This window comes from Anas acuta, chromosome 4, assembly GCF_963932015.1.
Source record: "Anas acuta chromosome 4, bAnaAcu1.1, whole genome shotgun sequence".
Taxonomy (NCBI): domain Eukaryota; kingdom Metazoa; phylum Chordata; class Aves; order Anseriformes; family Anatidae; genus Anas; species Anas acuta.
In genome coordinates this window covers 70,633,536-70,651,148 of record NC_088982.1, presented here as the reverse complement: position 1 = coordinate 70,651,148, position 17,613 = coordinate 70,633,536, and the positions used below count along the sequence as shown (strand labels likewise).

Here is a 17,613-nt window from a genome sequence, read left to right as displayed (position 1 = left end):
TGGGCTGGGACTGCCCACCTTCCTCTCCTTCAAGTGTAGGTTTTTGTTTTTTTCCTAGACTTTCTGACTGTAATTTGTTTTTATTAGTGATCCAGTCATCGTGCCACCTTCCAGCCCGAGGGAATTAGTCATCCCCAGCTCCTTTCTTCCTTTCTAATTTCCAAGGTGCCTTAAAATCAAATGTGAAGCCCTGCAGCTGGGGTGTGGCTCCCCTGGGTGAGTACTTGCAGGTGGTGGGGCTGATTGTTGCTCACCAACTTTCCTTTGCAAGTACCAAAAGTGAAGGTCCTTGATGTTCCTTTTTTAAGGCTTCTTTTAAAATCAAGCAGACAAAAGGGGCGTTCCAATTCCCAGCTGCTTTGTGCAAAATCCTTTCTATTAGTGCCTTTACGAGTTAGAAATAATTTTAAAATAACTTAATGAAATTTTCTTTGAACAGAAATACCAGTGATAAGTAGAGGTCTCCTAAAAATTCTGGCGATACCTTTCCTTTTCCCCCCCTATATTCCTTTGCCAGCTGATGGCTTTGAGTCAGTTGGGGTGGCGAGCCTGTTAGGAGAGTGGAGAGCTCGAAGGGGGCACGGTGGCTACTGGAAAGCTGCAGTCAGCACGTGGTGAGGTTTAAAGCGCTTGGATTGCTGAGGGATGATTTCACAGCAGAAAGAAGAGTCTGGGCATCCCCAACAGGTAACAAACTGGGTGGTGGTGCTCGCTGAAGACCCCAGTTACCTTCTCTGTTAGGGCGATTCTGTTTCTGACATGTTGTTAGATCCCTTCCACACCTGAAAATGGACATGGAGATGCAAATCTCCAGATCCCTGCAGGAATTTGGAAATTGCAGGAACTGGTGTGGCCCCAAAGAGGCCCTTCATGGTTGTCATTGACCTCTTTGTGGTGCCAGCTCTGAAAACTGCATTTGGGCTGCCCCAGCTCGATTTCTCTGCCGTTCCTGGGGGTTCACTTTACCCCCAGCTCCTTGTGCTCTGTTCCTGGGCACATTCTGTCGTAGCACTTAAATTCAGGTGCCTGCTTGTGGAGCCTAGCAGATGGAGGCCTCTGGTACAATCGAGAAGCCTGGCACTTAGCACCTTACCTTCACCTCATAAACAATCCCCTTTGGCTTGGCCTGGCTTCCTGCAGTATTGCAACAGGCGGCTGTAAAATCGCATCCACAGCAAGGAAGTGTTGCAATCTCTCTCCTCACTGTCCTTCCCCTCTTTCCCCTTTCTCTATCATGCCAGGATTGTGCTGATTTTCACTATTTCTGTTTTTTTTTTTTTTTTTTTTTTTCTTTTAAGGAGGAAGCTGAACGAGACAAAGCTTGCTCCTCTCTCACTCTCAAGCCAGTCTTTGCTCCATCACATGTGACATGTCCAGAACTTCCCAGTCCTTTAACTGGTAGGAGCTACAAGCTGGTGCCTCCTGCTCGATGTCACTTGTGTGCATCTTGGAGTAAAAAGTGTGTTTGGCCTGGTGGGAGCTCAGCAAAAACTGCTTGATGGCTGCATTGCTCCTAACAAATAGGTGAGAGTGAAAGCAGTTCAGTCAGTTTTGGGTCATTTCTTGTACCTTCACAGCCACTCTGTGCTCTGCAGAATGCCCGTGTGGTCTCGAGCTTTCCCACAAGCCAGCGTCCTGTATCCATTGTAATCTTAGTGCTTTAAAACTTTACACATTGCCTTTTGGGAAGGACCTTTGAGGAAGCAAGCTGTTGTGAGGGTTTCTGGTATCTCAAAAGGGTGAGAGGCTCGGCACAGCACTGTTCTCAGTAGCTCTTGCAGGCTGAGCTCAGCCCTGTAAGCAAGACCCTGTTTATAGGGGAAACCATGCGTTTCCTAAACTGTCTGCCTGCATCTCTACTGCTCATATCCCAGGTTTTGCCACGTAGCAGAAACTATTTCAGGAGCATTCAAAAACTGTGTAAACAAGATCTGCCTTCTGTAAATCTGTAATTACAGGAGGAAAAAAAAAAAAGGTATTTTAATAAGTATTGAAATAGGTGTTTATGTAGGGTGATCTACAGTTGGTCTGCACTCATGCTTTGCAAAGTGGCTAGCTGAGCGTTGGATGGGTAATGTGAGACATTAAAAAGAAGCTGAAGTGCCTGCCTATATTCTCATCATCAGGTGGCTTTAAAAGGTTTCAAGCTGTGCACTCTGAAAAACTCAGAAGGCTCCAAGAGCTTGTAGCGTATTTGGCCGTGTGCTTTCTATAGACTTCAAGATGTTGCTTCAGTCCTTCCCTCAGATCCTGGTGATAAGGGAAAGTGATAAGTGTGTGTGTGTTTGCTTTCCACATCTATAGAGTTAAACCAAAGGAAGGGAACTTGAGTGTCTTTGTTTCAAATTACTTCACCCCTAGAGAGTGCATTGGAGTAGCAAATACTCCTTGCCCTAGTGCCATTTGCGGTTCCCAGCAGCCCTGCAGAGCTCAGTGCTGGTTAGGCAGTGGGCTGCCCTTCTGTAACACAGCACGCAGATGTGCCTGAAGCTTTACAGTCGGGCAGTTTGCTGAAGAAGGCTCGGACAGGGTTTGTCCAGCAAGCTGTTTTGTTCAGCACTGTGTGGTTATTTCCGACCAAGGCAATAAAACGTGCCCGTGGTCCTTTTACATCACTTGGAGACATCCAGAAGCATCCTTGTTGAGCCATACATCTGTAGCTGAGAGTTGATTCTGTCCTCTGTTTTTCTTTTTTTTTTTTTCCTCTTCTTCTCACCTAGCCAGTTCTTGATGCGGTATGATTAGAATCAGGAAAGAAATCATTTTGTATGGATTTCTACCGGTAAAATAAAATAGTCAGCAGATCTGCATCTCGGGGGATTTTATTTTTTAGATTTTTTTTTCCAGACATGACAGCATCTTTCCCGTCTCTTGATGATGCAAATAGGATTTTATGGGTCATAATGAAATATTTTATCGATCATATTATGAAAAATCAATGGGAAAAGTTGCCCTGGCTGTCAGTTCTGTGCTGCCTACGATATCCGCAGTGACAGGTTTGACTGCTCACCATTGTGGCTGAGAAGAGAATACCTTGGGGTGCCCAATTATAGCAGCAGCGAGAGGAAATTCAGAAGAGTAATTTTGGCTTCCTTCATTGCCTTTATGTTGGCCTGTGGATGAGTGGCCGTTCCACTCCTTTCAGATTTCACAGCGGCAAGAGCACTAATGGCAACTCGGTGCAATTTTGACTTCTCGTGTCCATGAGATTGAATCAATGCTTTTCCTTCCACATTTAGTAAAACAATTTTCCACGCACGCTGAGCAGCTATTCTTGTCTATACCTGCTTTGAGATGGGCTAGATGAACTGGAAGATTTTATAGAAAGCTCTCTTCTTTCTTTCATTTCTGCTCCTGCCACCTCCCCCCCCTTTTTTTTATTTTTATTTTTTTTTTATAAGCTGCAGATTGACAATGGAGCAATTCTCTAAAGGAGGTAGTTTTTAAGGGAGAGAAGTGGAAAAGCCAAGTGTTTTAACAGGGCTCATCTCTTAAAGGGTGGAAGCTTAAAGCAGGAAAGAAGAATGTTAACAGAAGCAGAAAACAGCAGCTGGGCGCTCTCAGCTCAAGGAAGGATATGCACTTCAGGCCCTGTGACCGTAGCATCTGAACACCTGAATTGTTGATGTGTTTCTTGCTGTAACGTTGCTGCGTGGCTTGGAGCAGAATCTCTTGCAAGGGAGCTGTGACCTAGAAACCCAGTAACGACATCAGGTGCCTCAAGGTGGTTCTGAGCGCAGTTGAGGTGCTGAAATCCATTCCTGCAGTCGGTGAGTTCCCTCTTCAGCTACCTCTGGAGGTGCTGCATCTGCAGACAGCTGGATTTTGCCTTCGTATTGCCCGGGACTGCTCAGATTTGGAGTCCCACTACGTAGCTCCTAAAGAAGCGTGCCCTGACCCCAAAACAAAGCGTTCCTCTGCCCAAGTTCTGACCAAAACGTGCTGTTTTTTCAGGGCAGCTGAGCTTCTGATGAACATAATTTCTCTGTTTGGGCCAATTTTAAAGCATAGCTGGAAAAGGAAGGAGGGGGCCTAGTGGGGAAGGCGCTTCTTGGTGAAGTCAAGCTGGGGTCAGGTGCTGTCGCTGAGCACTGTCCCTCAGTGTGCTGGTTAGCATGAAGATCACATCCACGTGCAGAAATGAGAACAGGCAGCAGAGCTCTCCGTTCCCACACCACAAAGTCATGCTTCCCCTTAGGCGTAGTTCTCTCCCTCTGGCCCAGCAAATACACGGTTTTAACTTAGGCTAAGCGTCAGGAGCAACTCATTCCTCGAGGACAGGGACATGTTGGACCCTCTTGCTCCCTCCATACCCCCTGTACCAAGGGCCTCAATCTCTTATGGCAGTAGTTTAAACGTGGTGACCGTGCTTCTTAAGAGGAACCCGGCTGCATTTTTGGAAAACGTCTGCCTGTTTGGTTTGGTGGGCGAGAGATGGCTTTCCAGCTCCTGTGGCAAGAGGTCATGTGTAACTTAAAATCTCTCTTCTTAACTGCAATTGATTGATCAGAGTTAACTGAACAAGCAGGGACTTTGTCTGCCCTTCAGCAGGGGCCCTTTGGGAACAGCCACGAGCAGGAAGCCCCGCCATACATCAGACAGTGTCTGGGCACTGCTTAGCCCGTGCTCCAGCAGCAAGGAGGCAGGCAGCAAAAGGCAGCAAGCCTCTTTGGTTTGTTTTTACCAGCACGAGGTGTAACGCTTAAGCCCTTCTAAAAGAGGGGCATGCAAACTTCTCAGGTCTCCTTTAGACCTTTCTAACACAGCTCTCCAGCAAGGTTCTGTAAGATTTTCTTCTTTTTTTTGGGAGGGGGTCTAAGTACAGCTCTCTCTGCTCGCCTGTGTTCCCTAGGGAAGCAGCTGCTGGCGTGCGGGACGTGGTGGAGGAGGCACTGCTTTCTCCATGCAGCAGCTGCAGCAGCTCTGAAACCTCGTGGCTACACTTGACCTGCTTTCCTCGACAAAAGCACATCTGGTTTTCAGTTCGATTTAACCTGGATACCACGTCTCGGGGCTGGGATTCCTGAATTGCACGCGCTTCTTTACAGCTCTGGTGTGTTGCTGCTGGGCAAATGACCAAGATGGCAAATCCACAGTGTTTCTCCACACAGAGGCTGTGTGGGTGCCACAGAGGTTCAAACGCAGCCGTAATACGGAGCCTGGAGGCTTTCAGCGAGGGCCCGGACCTCCAAAACAGGTGGAGGGCTGGTTGCAGGAAATCTGGTGCCTCTTTTGGGGGGATAGAGGTGGGAAAATGCCACCCTCCTGTCTAAATCAGGCACGTTGGCTGTGACGGTAATTGGAATGCAGGCTGGGAGCCCCAGGATGCCACTTTCCCCAGCCCTTTTCAGAGCAGGCTGCACTTTAAGCCATCCCCTCCAGTTAAATCTCTTTACCAAAGTGGTCTCCGTGAAGGCTTACATACAGGAAGATAATGGTGCTGTCATTTCTACAAATAATCACAACGGGAGCAGAAAAATAAAGAGGAAGATGATTATGCCTGAAAATCCAGCGAGGTTCCTCTCGCTAATGCGGTGGAAGCGAAGAGAAAGCTGAACCACCACCGCCAGCTGCTCCTGCCAGCCCCCAGGCCAGCTCTTGTCTGGTGGCTGGGACCAGCGGGAAGTGTGTGACCCCTCTCCTGACGGCTGGCATCTGGGCACCCCTCCTGTGCTCACAGGGATTGGGGCTGCTGGCACCCCACTGATAACGGGGTGGCCTGACCGTGTTGTCTGGGGCTCGACTGATTTGGGGCTCAGAATGTGATTCAAGCACGCAGCATCAAGCCCCGGTTTCCTCTGCTGATCAGAAAGGATGGCAGGATAGTAGGTCATTAATAGCTGTCTGCCTGTTTGTTACTTATTCCAGTGCAAATTTCTTCCCCTCCCTCTAAACAGGAGGATTTGTAATCAGCAGCACGGTCTGTGCTAACTTCACACATACCAGGTACTCCCTTTGCAGGTCAGAGGTGAGGCAAGGAAAACACGGAGCTGATTGACTTCTTCGCAAGTTCTGCAAGAATTGCTCCTAGTACAGTATCTGCCCTAATTAAACCAACTCAGGGAATCATTTACAGGTTGAAGTAAAGGGACCCGCTTAATACATAAGCTCAGCTGGAAAACAGAGTGGCTGGTGCGGTGCTGGAGGGAGAGCAGTTGCTGTAGCTCAGGGGAGGAGCAGGGGCTAAAGCTGTCGGTCCTCATGCGAAATGGTCAGTTGCTGAATGCCCTGAAATTGTTGGTTACGTCCACACTAGGTACGTGTAGCTGGGTGTAAGAGAAATGTGACAGATGCATGTTCTTTAGGAAAAAATGGTGCAGCGCCAGTTAAACAGCAGGGTGAGTTACTGCTGGGATGTGCTGGGGGCACCACAATTAAAATCGGTGGGTGCTGGACTGTCAGCAGGCTGCGGTGAGGTTGGCGTGGCACTTGTAAGGTGATTTATTTTGCAGAGGTAAAACCTTTCGCTTACTTGTTTCTTCCCCGCTCCTCCATGCTGGCTACCTTCCTGTGTCTTTGAGCAAACCAAGTGTTGCTCTTAAATTTGCCTGGGGTTTGTTCCTGCCTGGCTTGGCTTGTCATAGCCGTTTTGGTCATGCCCATTAAAAAAAAAAAAATTAAAAATACATCATCTTCTGCATCTCTGAGGTGTCAAGGCAGGAAACAGCCAAACAGAAGACGAAGAGGTGGAAAAGCAAGGCAGGAGCTACCTGTGGGAGCTGGCTGCTCAGCTGCGTGCCCCCGGGTGCAGCTCCTTTCTGAGGGCTGGTCCCTGTGGTCTGGGGCCTGACGGAGGTGGTGCCTTGGTCACAGGCAGCTGAGACAGGAGCAGACTGCGGCGTGTTTGTGGGAGCAGCGCGGTTAAGCAGGTACCATTTGACTTTGGCCTCGACCGGGGAGGGTTGCACATTGTTAGCGGCGCCTCTGAAGCGAGATCTGTCAAGAAGTGCGCTGAAGAGAGCTGCTTACGTGAAAAGGCAGCCGGTGGGAACGTTCATTAGTGGCAGGACTTTTTCCTGGGAAGGCTAAAGGGGTGCTAGACCTTTTGTTAAAGCTAGTGCATCTGTCAGTTCCAGCTGTCTAATGCATTAAAGTGCACCTGCGCACAGCAAAGAGCCACACTTGGCTGCCGCGGTGGGTTCGCCTGCCTCGAGACGTTACCGTCTGGGAATATGCCGAGCGCCAGGGGTGAACATCACAGCTTTCCTGAGTTTTAAATCACTGATTCCCCGAGACGCTTAGCCATATAAATGTAGGGAGCGTGGGGGCTTTCCCGAGGTGCACAGCACTGATGGATGGGGTAACCGGGGTTGACAGCAGACCTGGGGGCTTCAAAAAAGCGAGCCTGAAAAGCATGAAAGTGCTGATTGTCGCAGCGCCGTTTTGCAGCCACAGAGAGAGCAATTTCTGCCTCTTCTCACAGGGGAGAATATTGCAGGTTTCAGTCCTGACATCCCTTGAAGTTAAAAGAAGGGACTGTGAAAATATGCTTTTGTCTAGTGCCCGCAACTTGTGTCCTGGTATTCATTTAGGCATCGTTTCTTACTGCCTTTTTTTTTTTTTTCCCCTAGATGGGGATTTAAATTACACATGAGATTTTATTTTATCGTTTTACTGTTTCTTAGTACTATCCACTGGAGCATCCTGACACTTGGAGTAATTAGAAACCAACTGAAAAATGCCTAAACATGAGATAAACACCCAAAAACCCATCCGAACCCCAGACTCCCCCTTGTCCTGCCTCTGCCAGGTGTGTATCCGTGGCTGTTACCTGAGCAGCAAGCAAATTCCAGCAGTGAGCGTGCCACATTCATGTGTCCACAGACACCAGGAAGAAGCCAGCGATGATGCTCCACAGCCTCCTCCTGTCCCTAAAAACACCTCCCTCCATCACTTCAGCCACGGATTTTATTTAGCAGTAGCTTGTGCTGAAATAGTAGTGCCTGAAATCTTTAAAGGCTGGAGTCAGAGCAGACCTAGCAATAAGCCTGGTGTCTGGGTCTCCTGGTGTGGAGCCTGATGATGTGTTTCATTTAAGCTTTGCAGCTGAGGAAGACAGAGGGGGGCTGAAACAGTGCGGTGTGCGTGGATGCCTTGCTGAGAAGTTTGGGCCCGCTTCTTTCCTGCTGCTTCTGAAGCTCAGGAAAGGCTGTATCCCCGTGCAGCACTCAATGCGCTCAATTTCGAGGCTGCTGAAGTATGCAGCTTCCTCTGTTTCTCATACCAGCTTTAATTTCTCCAGCTAGCAGCTTCCCCAGCCCTGTTAATTGTCATCCGGTCCCTGCAGGGCTCCTGGCCTGTGGTTGGCACTAGGGCTCCGGTTTCGGCACGCTGCTGTTGTTGCTGACTGATAAAAGTGACAGGGAAAGACAAGGTTCTCCAAGACAGACTTAGAGTGCATTAAATAAATATAAATTTTATTAAAAACACCCACATCTCAGCGTTATCAGGAATGATATAATAATAAACAGCTTTCAAATAACCTGCATTACATTACAATACTTACAGTATTTATAACCATCCTCAGATTCTTTTTATAGACATACCAAACATTTCATGAAAATGAATGAAACTAAAGTAAAAAAAAAAAAAAAAGTAGAACATAAGCATAGAAAATGCACACAGAAGTTCATTACCTTAGTGTCAAACTGCTAAAGTTTCCTACACAAGTTAACCACTAGCTTTAGAAGTGAACTTTATACCACTGTGCGTCAATCAAGATGAAAAATTCATTCAAGTAAAGTTGACACCACTCAGAAGCATCTTCAAGTATGGCTATAGTCAACCTGATAATCCTATACAAGCAATTTTATGTCTGCTTTGTCATTCGATCCAACTGAGGCAGGGTTCTGTACACCAAAAATTACAGTTCGGGTATTTACAATACATAACTGCTTCACCAACTAAGCTTCCTGCTCTTGCTGCCAGCAGTTTGGCAAATGACAGTGCACGGCATGTTAACCAAACGTCTCCTGGGGATCAGATGAATCATATAGGACTTAAAACATAATCACCAAAAGATGAAGATTAGGAAGGATTTAATTAATCTGACACATAACCATCATTAAATTTTTTTCTTTAAAAAGGCGAAACTTTTGTTTCAATGCAGTGGGTAAAGTCACAGACTGAGAATTAAAAACAAAAAATAAAAAATTGCCATAATAAATATTTGACCATTAAACCCAAAGGCCTCCTTTGATTTACTCGAGTTAGGTTGTGATTCTGTTAGATAAAATTTCTTTTGACCGAACTTAATCTTACAGTATATTGCACAAGATATATCTGGGACATGGAGGTTTGCATGTTTAGGGAAGCCCTTGTACAGACTGTACCTTTTTATACTTTATTTTATTTTATTTATTACAGTATCCAAGAAGCCTTGTTTAGAGAGTGACTTGAAAAACTCTAGCAAACAGTCACTTGCCAAACCCCTGCCTTACATTTTTCCCTTTAATCAGCTCAGTGCATTCTACTTTCTTTTGTTTATTCGTTTGAAACAGGCAAAACATTCTAAATCTCTTAAACACTTTCATTACAATAAAAAGAGCTAACGAATTTACAAAATTAGTTTTAGTTACATCAATACATGTACAAGGAAAATTAGAGAAGGGATTCAAAAGAAAAGCATTAAATCCCTGAAGGAGGAAAAAAAAAAAAAGAAAAGAAAAAAAAAAGAATAATATATTTAACCTACAACAGCTTTACATACACACAGGTGACACGTTGGCATAGGAGAACATGAGCTGAAATATCCCTGAATTTTTAGAACCAAAAAAAAAAAAAAAGTTGAAGTTCAAGTTATACTTGCTAAAATGTCAAGTATTGAGAGAGTTTTTTTTTTTTTTTTTTTTCAAAGGCTATTGGGGGAAAAAAGATGGTATACAATATATAAACTTTCACACTCAGTTCAATATCCTATTGCCAAACTAGTGTTGAGGTATATGACAAGTAGGAACATCACTCAAACCTTTTAATGTATTTTTAGCTCACATTATGATATATTTGTAGCAGGCTGAGTAGCACCATGATGTGAATTCAGCTCAAAACCCAAATATATATAGATTTAATATTTTTACAGTACTAAAATACTAAAGCATTGCGTTAAAAAAAGTTTTGTTTACAATTTAATTTACTATACAACTCTCCTGCTTTTTTTAATAGAAATTAATGTTTTAAAACCACCACAGCAAGCCAGCTGCCTATTTTTTTTTTCTATTTAATCAACGGAATCACACAGAACTAACCCTGTTTCATTCATCTTGTGTAGGCATCGGTCTGCTCAATCTTCCTGGAAAAGAGGACACTTGCACCGAGAAATGACTTACACCACAATGTACATAATTATCAACACAAAAGCAGTCTGCCATTCAATAGTTGAAGAGCATACAGATCTTTAAAAACAGCAGAAGCCCAAGCTAACTAGTTGTAGTCTGTCGCATGCTGCTAATTATTACCTGTGGTTAATATAAAATTCCTTCCTTAAAACTGTACATATTTGAGCAATGAACTTGTCATAATTGTAGAAAACAGTTTACAGTATAGCTGTGTGAGATGAGCACCAGAAAAACATGTGTTTTGTGTACTAAAGTATTCCCTTATATCCAGTAAGCCCCATTTTTACCATAACTGACTGTATTAAAAATGGATATGTAGCCCACTAGCAGATGCACGGCTAAAACAAAAGTATTTAAAAGCTTTTTTTTTTTTTTTTATTTTAAAAAAATTATCTTTGCATTTTTAAAATCAAAGTAAACTCTTTTTTTTTTTTTTTTTAATGTCTTAGTACCTTAGCATTGTTCAAGTTGCCAAGCTTAGGTAGACAAAGTGCTTTTGAAACACTATTTTAAAAAAAAATATCTCTCTCTATATTTTATTGTCCTTTTCTAGGACTTGACTGGATGAGCAAAATCCAGAGGTCTTTGTAATTCCCATATGTTAAAAAGTAAGCTTATTTTAACACCAGGTAAATTCAATACATACATGAATGAAAAGGTCCTCCCTGTTGTCGAAGAACATTTGAATACATCATTGACATTTTAATCGTTATAAAGGCAATAACTGCTTGACTGTTAAAATAAAGACACCGTTCTCTTAGATAGCACCATGTTTTTAGAATATCCAAACAAATTCAGTGTTTTGCTGTCTATTCATTACGTTTTATACGTATCTACTTTGTTAAATAAAATCAAGAGACTAATAAGATTACAGTAAAAACTGCATGTTAAAAAGCCATAATTCCAGTATTTCAGTACATCGTAGATTCAGCACCAGATGTTATTTTAAGATTCCTGCAGTTGGAATACTACAGTATTATTTTTTAGGATTTTTTTTTTTTTTGCTCCTGTTCCATGACTATGCAAACTCAATGACATTAAAAGTGGTCACAGATGTGCAAAACTGTAAGAAAAAAAAAAATCCATTTGCAGATTCTCTCTTTCAGTAATGGAGCCAGTGTTTTCAAATGTAAATTGTGAAACACTTTTTGTTTTGTTTTTGTTTTTTTTTGTTTTTGCATAGGATGCTTTGGTCTTGTTTCCTACATGCCATCTGTGACCACTTAAAAACCAGTGGAAAAGAAGTGCGCTAGTGAGATTACCTCTTTATGCTGGTGTGCCGAGGCTTTTTCCACCGATGAGTTTAATGAAAACACTGCTTTCTCCTCCACCCTTGCCTTCCCCAAAACCTAAACGAGAACTACCCTACTGATGAGTTGTTGTTTCTTTTTTTTTTCAGATGAGGTAACCAACGAAGGTGTGAAGTTAGATATATCTGTTGTAAGGCCCTGTAACCCGTGTAAAGGCATATGGAGATGTCGTTACTGTGGAGTCTGTGGTGACCGACAGCGTCCGTTGTGCAAGAGACTTGATGAAGCGCACGTACGTTGGCTCCGAGGCTTCGTGTGGCTCAGCAGGCTCCCGCTTCGCTTTTTTGCCGTAAGATTTCTGAGGCACGTAGTCTGGACCGTATTTCTCACACTCCTCTTCCTTCTCTCTTGCCTTCTCAGCCATCTTGGCCTCCCACAGAGCCAGGCCGTGTTTCGGCTCGTTCATGCTCTTGTGCTGGTAAAAGACAAGGGATATTCTGGTGGGATGGTTCCTGTTGGGGTTTTTGAGGGGGGTCGTTGCATGGAGCTCGCGCTTTGCACACTCTATGAGAATTGACCCATGAGATGGAGCAACTGCCACTCCTCCAATTTCTGGATCCAGGAAGCTCTGTTCGCTATCGGACCAGACTTCATCGGGATCCTCTGCTTTTTCAGGATTCAGCACATCGGTTTTCTCTAAACCGCCTTGGGGAGTAGTCCTATCGTGGTTTTGACCTGGAAGCATGCTAGACAAACCATTGACTGCATGGGAGATCATTTCGCTATCCTTGTTTTGGAGGTGCAACGAATTAGGAGGACCACTGAACATATTTGGAGCGGGATGGTAGTCGTGTGCTAAATGTGGCGGGGGTTGCACATGGTGATGTTCAGTGTTTTTATTCATGGAGGCATAGTCCATGCTTGGATTACTCAGATTAGATTTTAGCCTCGAGGCTACCTCCATAAAATGGCCATCAGCCTCGTGGGTGGAGTAAGAGGAAAAAGACCCTACGTGGTGTACATTTGGTCTAATGGTGCAATTACTGAAAGAGTCGACCTGCATATTTTGGTTTCCGTAATTCAAGTATTTGGGACCAAAACTCTGGTTATTCCCAAACCTGTGCTGGTATAATGTTTGAATGGGTGGCAGGCTTAGTTTAGACATAGGGTCTTGGCTCTGACAGCTATACAAGTCCACGTGCTGATGCTGGGAGGGGTAGGAGCCCAAGTAAGAGGGGCAGTTGTCCATCGGCATGTTTCCATTGCATGGGTAGGGTGGATACTGGTTATTTTGACTTAACGATCCTGAATAAGGGTTCATGGGACTGGAAGAATTCAAATAAGACCCCGCAGGCTGTGATGAGGTGGTGTAAAGGTTCATGGGAGCCGACCCTCCATAGGGATCTGAAGTGTATGAAGAGCTGGGATAACCACCGGCTGGATTAGGCAACCTTACATACAGATTTGCAGAACCTGAACCCGAGTAAGAATTAATAGGATTTGACTGGGAGCTGTTAGGGAGAGTGCGCTGGGGATGTTGCTGCTGCTGTTGTGAGGCTGGTCCTGAAAGGCGTAAAAGATCTGTAGACGTGAAAAGAAAAGAACAAGCAAGCTTTTTTCTTCTTTTTTCTTTTTTTAAACGCATACTGTATAGATTCCTCATGATAAATATCTGTGAGTTTTCTAAGAAAAGTCTATCATATGATACGTTAACAGAGGTTCCCTTTCTCATATCTCAAATGCCACGCTTTAAGAAGCTGAATAAATACTAAGGCTACTCTTCCTTTTTGGCCTGCATCCAGCGAGATCAGATGCTAGCAGCAACGGGGAAGAGAGGACAGTGCAATCTGTTCAGAGTCACATGCACAAAGTCCAAAGAGTTGAATCATCATTTAAGTAGCCCATGAAATGGAGCATCAAAGTGCTCCCAAAAAGCCATGCACAAGGTGACCTTCTTTTCCCCGAGGATAAATAAATAAATTCTGCTACATCTATATTTATAGAACTGCCTCAAAAAGAAATGGCCCTAGCTTAACGTTAAACAAATAAATAAAATAAAATAACAAAGGTGACATTCACTGAGAGAGGGAACATTTCAGTACCAAGTGAGATTAATTGAAGGCACGAGGGAAAAGCCATCACTCATTAAAGTGGCATAGTTTAATGGTTAGAGCCCCAGCCTGGGTCACAGGACAGCTGACTTCTATTCATAGGTATCCCGGTGACCTTTTGGGCAGCCTTGGAGGTATCGCTTTATTCCTCTCTGTGGAAGCTGCTGTAACAATCAAACAGTCACGAGGGAGGAACTCCTTTGCCCAGGATTCTAAATCTACTGATGGGAACTGCCAGGGGTTGTTAAATGGATTTTTAAACTCTTACTCCACTATGGAAAAACCTCTGCTCTGCTTCTGGTCTTGAAGCAGAGTATTTGTATATACAGTGGTAAAGAGGCTAGGCTAGAATCCACTCAGATTATGATGTTCTCTGCAACAGTGGCAGACAGCGAGTGATGTGCAGGTCACATTTTCTTTAGCAGCAACATCACACACTTCTCTTCACAGCTCCTAGCACCAGCAGTCTTTTAAACTTTGCAATACATTGAGTTTGTAGAAGCACCTGACTTCTACAGGTGTCAGCTATCCAGTCATGGCTTTCTCATGTCTGTTTTTTTTCTTTTTTTTTTTGCTTCTCTGAGTTGACCACAATTTGGCATTCTGGTATTTATAAACATACAATATTGATATTTACATTCAAAAATGCTCTTTGCTTTTTGTTTAAAACGTTCTTGTGCTGTGAAAAATGGTTTTCTAGAGACTCATTGTAAATGGGCTCAGTTTCTAGGAAGCTTACCACTTGATAAAGATCCTGATCAGATTCATGTGTTTACCTGCTAGCTGCTTTGCGTGACTTGCCGCTTCAGCGTTGCCTTGCTTGTTGCGTGCTGCAGCAGACTTGTCTCTTTCAGCTTTGCTAGACCCATTCTCCAAGGAGGAAAGCTTCTCTGCAGCTGCTTTCTTTGCTTCTAGCTTCCTTTGCCGGCACGTCTTAACGGGCTCCGCTAGCATCCTTACTTTCCGCCGAAAGGAGGTAAGGACCTGGATGCTGCCATTCCTCTTCTTCTCCTCCTGGCCTTCAGCGCTTCCAAACTCATCCACATCAGAGACTTTGTACAACGGGAGCACGTGGAGCTGCTCATCTTCAGGTGTTTGGCCAATTTCACGATTGTCTTCTCTAGTTAGTGTGCAAACCTGTCAGAAAGGGGGTGTTAGAGTTACTCTCTCCAACCAGTCTGAGAAGAAGTTGCCTGAAATACTAGCTGGTGTGTTTTACCTTGCCCTGACACTGTCAGCATCTGGAAAGTTGCTTGGAAACTTTAAGTTTCTGCTCAATTTAAGCATTATCACAAGAAGTCTGCAATTTCACTTCTTCCATTGCTCTGTTGGACAGTGTAAATAGAAACACAAAGTATAGACATCTCTGTTTCTTGTACTGAAATGAGCAGTATAGTCGGGTGTCACCTAACGTGAAATAAACTGCGTGGTCCACAGCACCGCGTGGGCAGGGAGCTAAAACAGTGAGAACTGGGACTTTGTACCCAACTGAAGAGTTTGCTGTGGCAGATTATTAGCCAGGTACCTATTTGAAGTAGTGAGCAATATAACATACTGCCACTGTATTTCACACCCCCTTACAATGGCAGCTTCCAGCACTTTGCGAAGGAGCAAGTCACGTTAACGTGCACGAAGATTTCAGGAGGAACCTGTTGTGTCTTGCAGCATGCTCACTGTGTTAGCTCCAGCTAAAACAGGCATTGGGAGTATCTCAGTGGAGAAAAAGATGCTGATACAGACATACTCTGCGGCAGAATCATTGACTCAGCCAATCTTAGGAAGAAAGCTCAGCTAGGAACATGTATTTGATTGGTGGTCGTTGACTTTTCAACTAAGTCAGACCCTGGAAACGGGGCAAATTTGAGTTGTTACTGGATTATCACAGAGAGAGAATAAGCAGGAAACAGAAATAATCTAATAACCATCGGAAAAAAGGCTAGTTTTTCTGATATCTTGTACAGAAATGTTGCTGCAGATGCAGTGTTCAGAAGAGTTCAGAATGGAAAAGTGTCAAGTGAGCACATAGATTACTAAGGGTGGCAAGGCTTGCAGGCTGTATTCTCATCCCAAGCAGGAATGAAATCCACAGCTTTCTAAACTCTCCTCGGAAGAAAGTTATGAAAAGCAGTCATCTGCTTCTGTTTTTATTTTATTAGAAGATATATAATCCAAAGTAGTTATAAAAAAATATTTCAAGATGACAAATATAAATCATTTTGTTCCGGGAACGCTGAAACAGGCATTTCAGCCCTGCTGGAACCTTCCTGCCATTGTCTCCACGGTTTCTCCTTTACCAGTTCTATATTAAACCTTCCTTTCATACATCATAAGTCTCATTCAGCTGAATGAAAAATTGTGGAGGGGGGTAATAAGTTAGCTCAATTACTGCTTAACGTTTCTTTTTTTAGCAATCTACGTTACGCAATTATAAATTTAAACAGACTGAAGATAATGAATTAACTGTATGCAATTAGCGCTGGAACAAGGAGGCTCTGTGCATCGCTGACTTACCAGTGTGCTCCCGTTCTGCATATTGTGTAAGTCTCTGTGAGCATGAGCACAGAAATCCAGGCAGGCAGTGACCCCGGAGAATGGGCGACCTTCTTTTAACCCCAGGCGGCACTCGGGTGCTCGGTGTTCGTACTCGATCTGCAATCAGACAACAGGTATCGCTGCAACACCCGGGCTTAGCACCGAACAGCAGGCAGCTCTCCTAACATAACATCTTCGGGGTGGTAACATACGGCTCTTATAGGCAAATAAAATCAAGCAATTCTGTGGCAGTTTTATATGCCTCTTTCACTCCTTGCTGCTTTCTTCCCTGTTACCTTGTGTCTCTGCTGTGATTGTGAAACTGGCCAGTAATACTTTTCTGTGCATATTACTCCTGATTCCCTGCCAGCGGTTTGTGTTTTTACATGACAAATACAGTGCATGGTTTCGGTGTCTGGCACTGCAAGAGTGATGTGTTTGTGTAGTCTGGAAATACACCAAGCTATTAAGGGAAAATGACTTTAGAAAACTGACTTCAGAATGACTTCATGAAAAATAATAATTTGCTTTTTGATTTGTAATATTTTGGCACACTAAAAGCCTATTTCATTAGCTTTAGTGCAGCACTAACCCCTGACCAAAATGATAATTCAGTCAAGGCCGTATTTTCTATACGTGTACTCATTATTAAGGAGCTTTGCGAAGAGTTTATAGTGCAACAATAAACCTTACACAAAAAGAAGGGATTTTGTAATGGAAGATCAAGCCTCACCCAAATGGCAGTTTCATATTATATTTAGAAAATCAGAAATGAAACCCCATTCGTAAAATGCTTTGCTGAAATTCCTGTTCTAAGTTAATGGGAAATTAGAAATTTTGCCAAGTCTTGATCCAGGATCACTAAAAAGATGTCTAGTTTGCTCACAGTAATTTTGCTTTACATATTTGGAATACTTACTTCACTGGAATCGAAAACCAAAAAATCAGAAGAAAACTTGAAACATGGAGACTCCTTTGGAATCCAGTGAGAGTGGTTCGAAATGCTATCCACGTTATAATTTGGTTAGATTTAAAGGTTGTGTTTAAAACGTATCGCTGCAGAGGTTGTATGAAATGTGCTGCTGGGTCCAGTGGGATAAACAGACACTTTCCAATTCTAGATGTTAATGCTGCTGCAGTCCTGACATGGATTAGAACAGATTTTGGAATTTGGAATCTCTTCTCAGGATTCACAGCTTGGGATATTCTGTGATTCAGAGGGGGACTGGCTTTGGTTAGAGCTTTGGCTTTTTATAACCTGTTACTGCAGCCATACAAATTAGGTCTTGCTCATCTCCCTTTGAAGACACTTGACAATAGCTTTATCTGTTTCCCCACAAATTCAAGGTTTGCGTGGAACTCCTGAAATAGGCCAGGCTATACACA

General features: G+C 43.8%; 1 protein-coding gene across 2 annotated transcripts in view; it reads right to left on the bottom strand.

Annotated features, from left to right (window-relative positions):
- Positions 1-8,396: 8,396 nt before the first annotated feature.
- TET2 (tet methylcytosine dioxygenase 2) overlaps positions 8,397-17,613 on the bottom strand; it is a 70,290-nt gene continuing 61,073 nt past the window's right edge. For both annotated transcript variants that reach the window (XM_068681876.1, XM_068681875.1), the window contains exons 8-10: positions 16,207-16,344; positions 14,472-14,832; positions 8,397-13,165 (exon numbers count right to left, since the gene is read on the bottom strand). In XM_068681876.1, the coding sequence (XP_068537977.1) occupies positions 11,760-13,165; positions 14,472-14,832; positions 16,207-16,344 (1,905 nt within the window). In that variant the 3' untranslated portion in view covers positions 8,397-11,759. The remainder of the gene's footprint in view (positions 13,166-14,471; positions 14,833-16,206; positions 16,345-17,613) is intronic.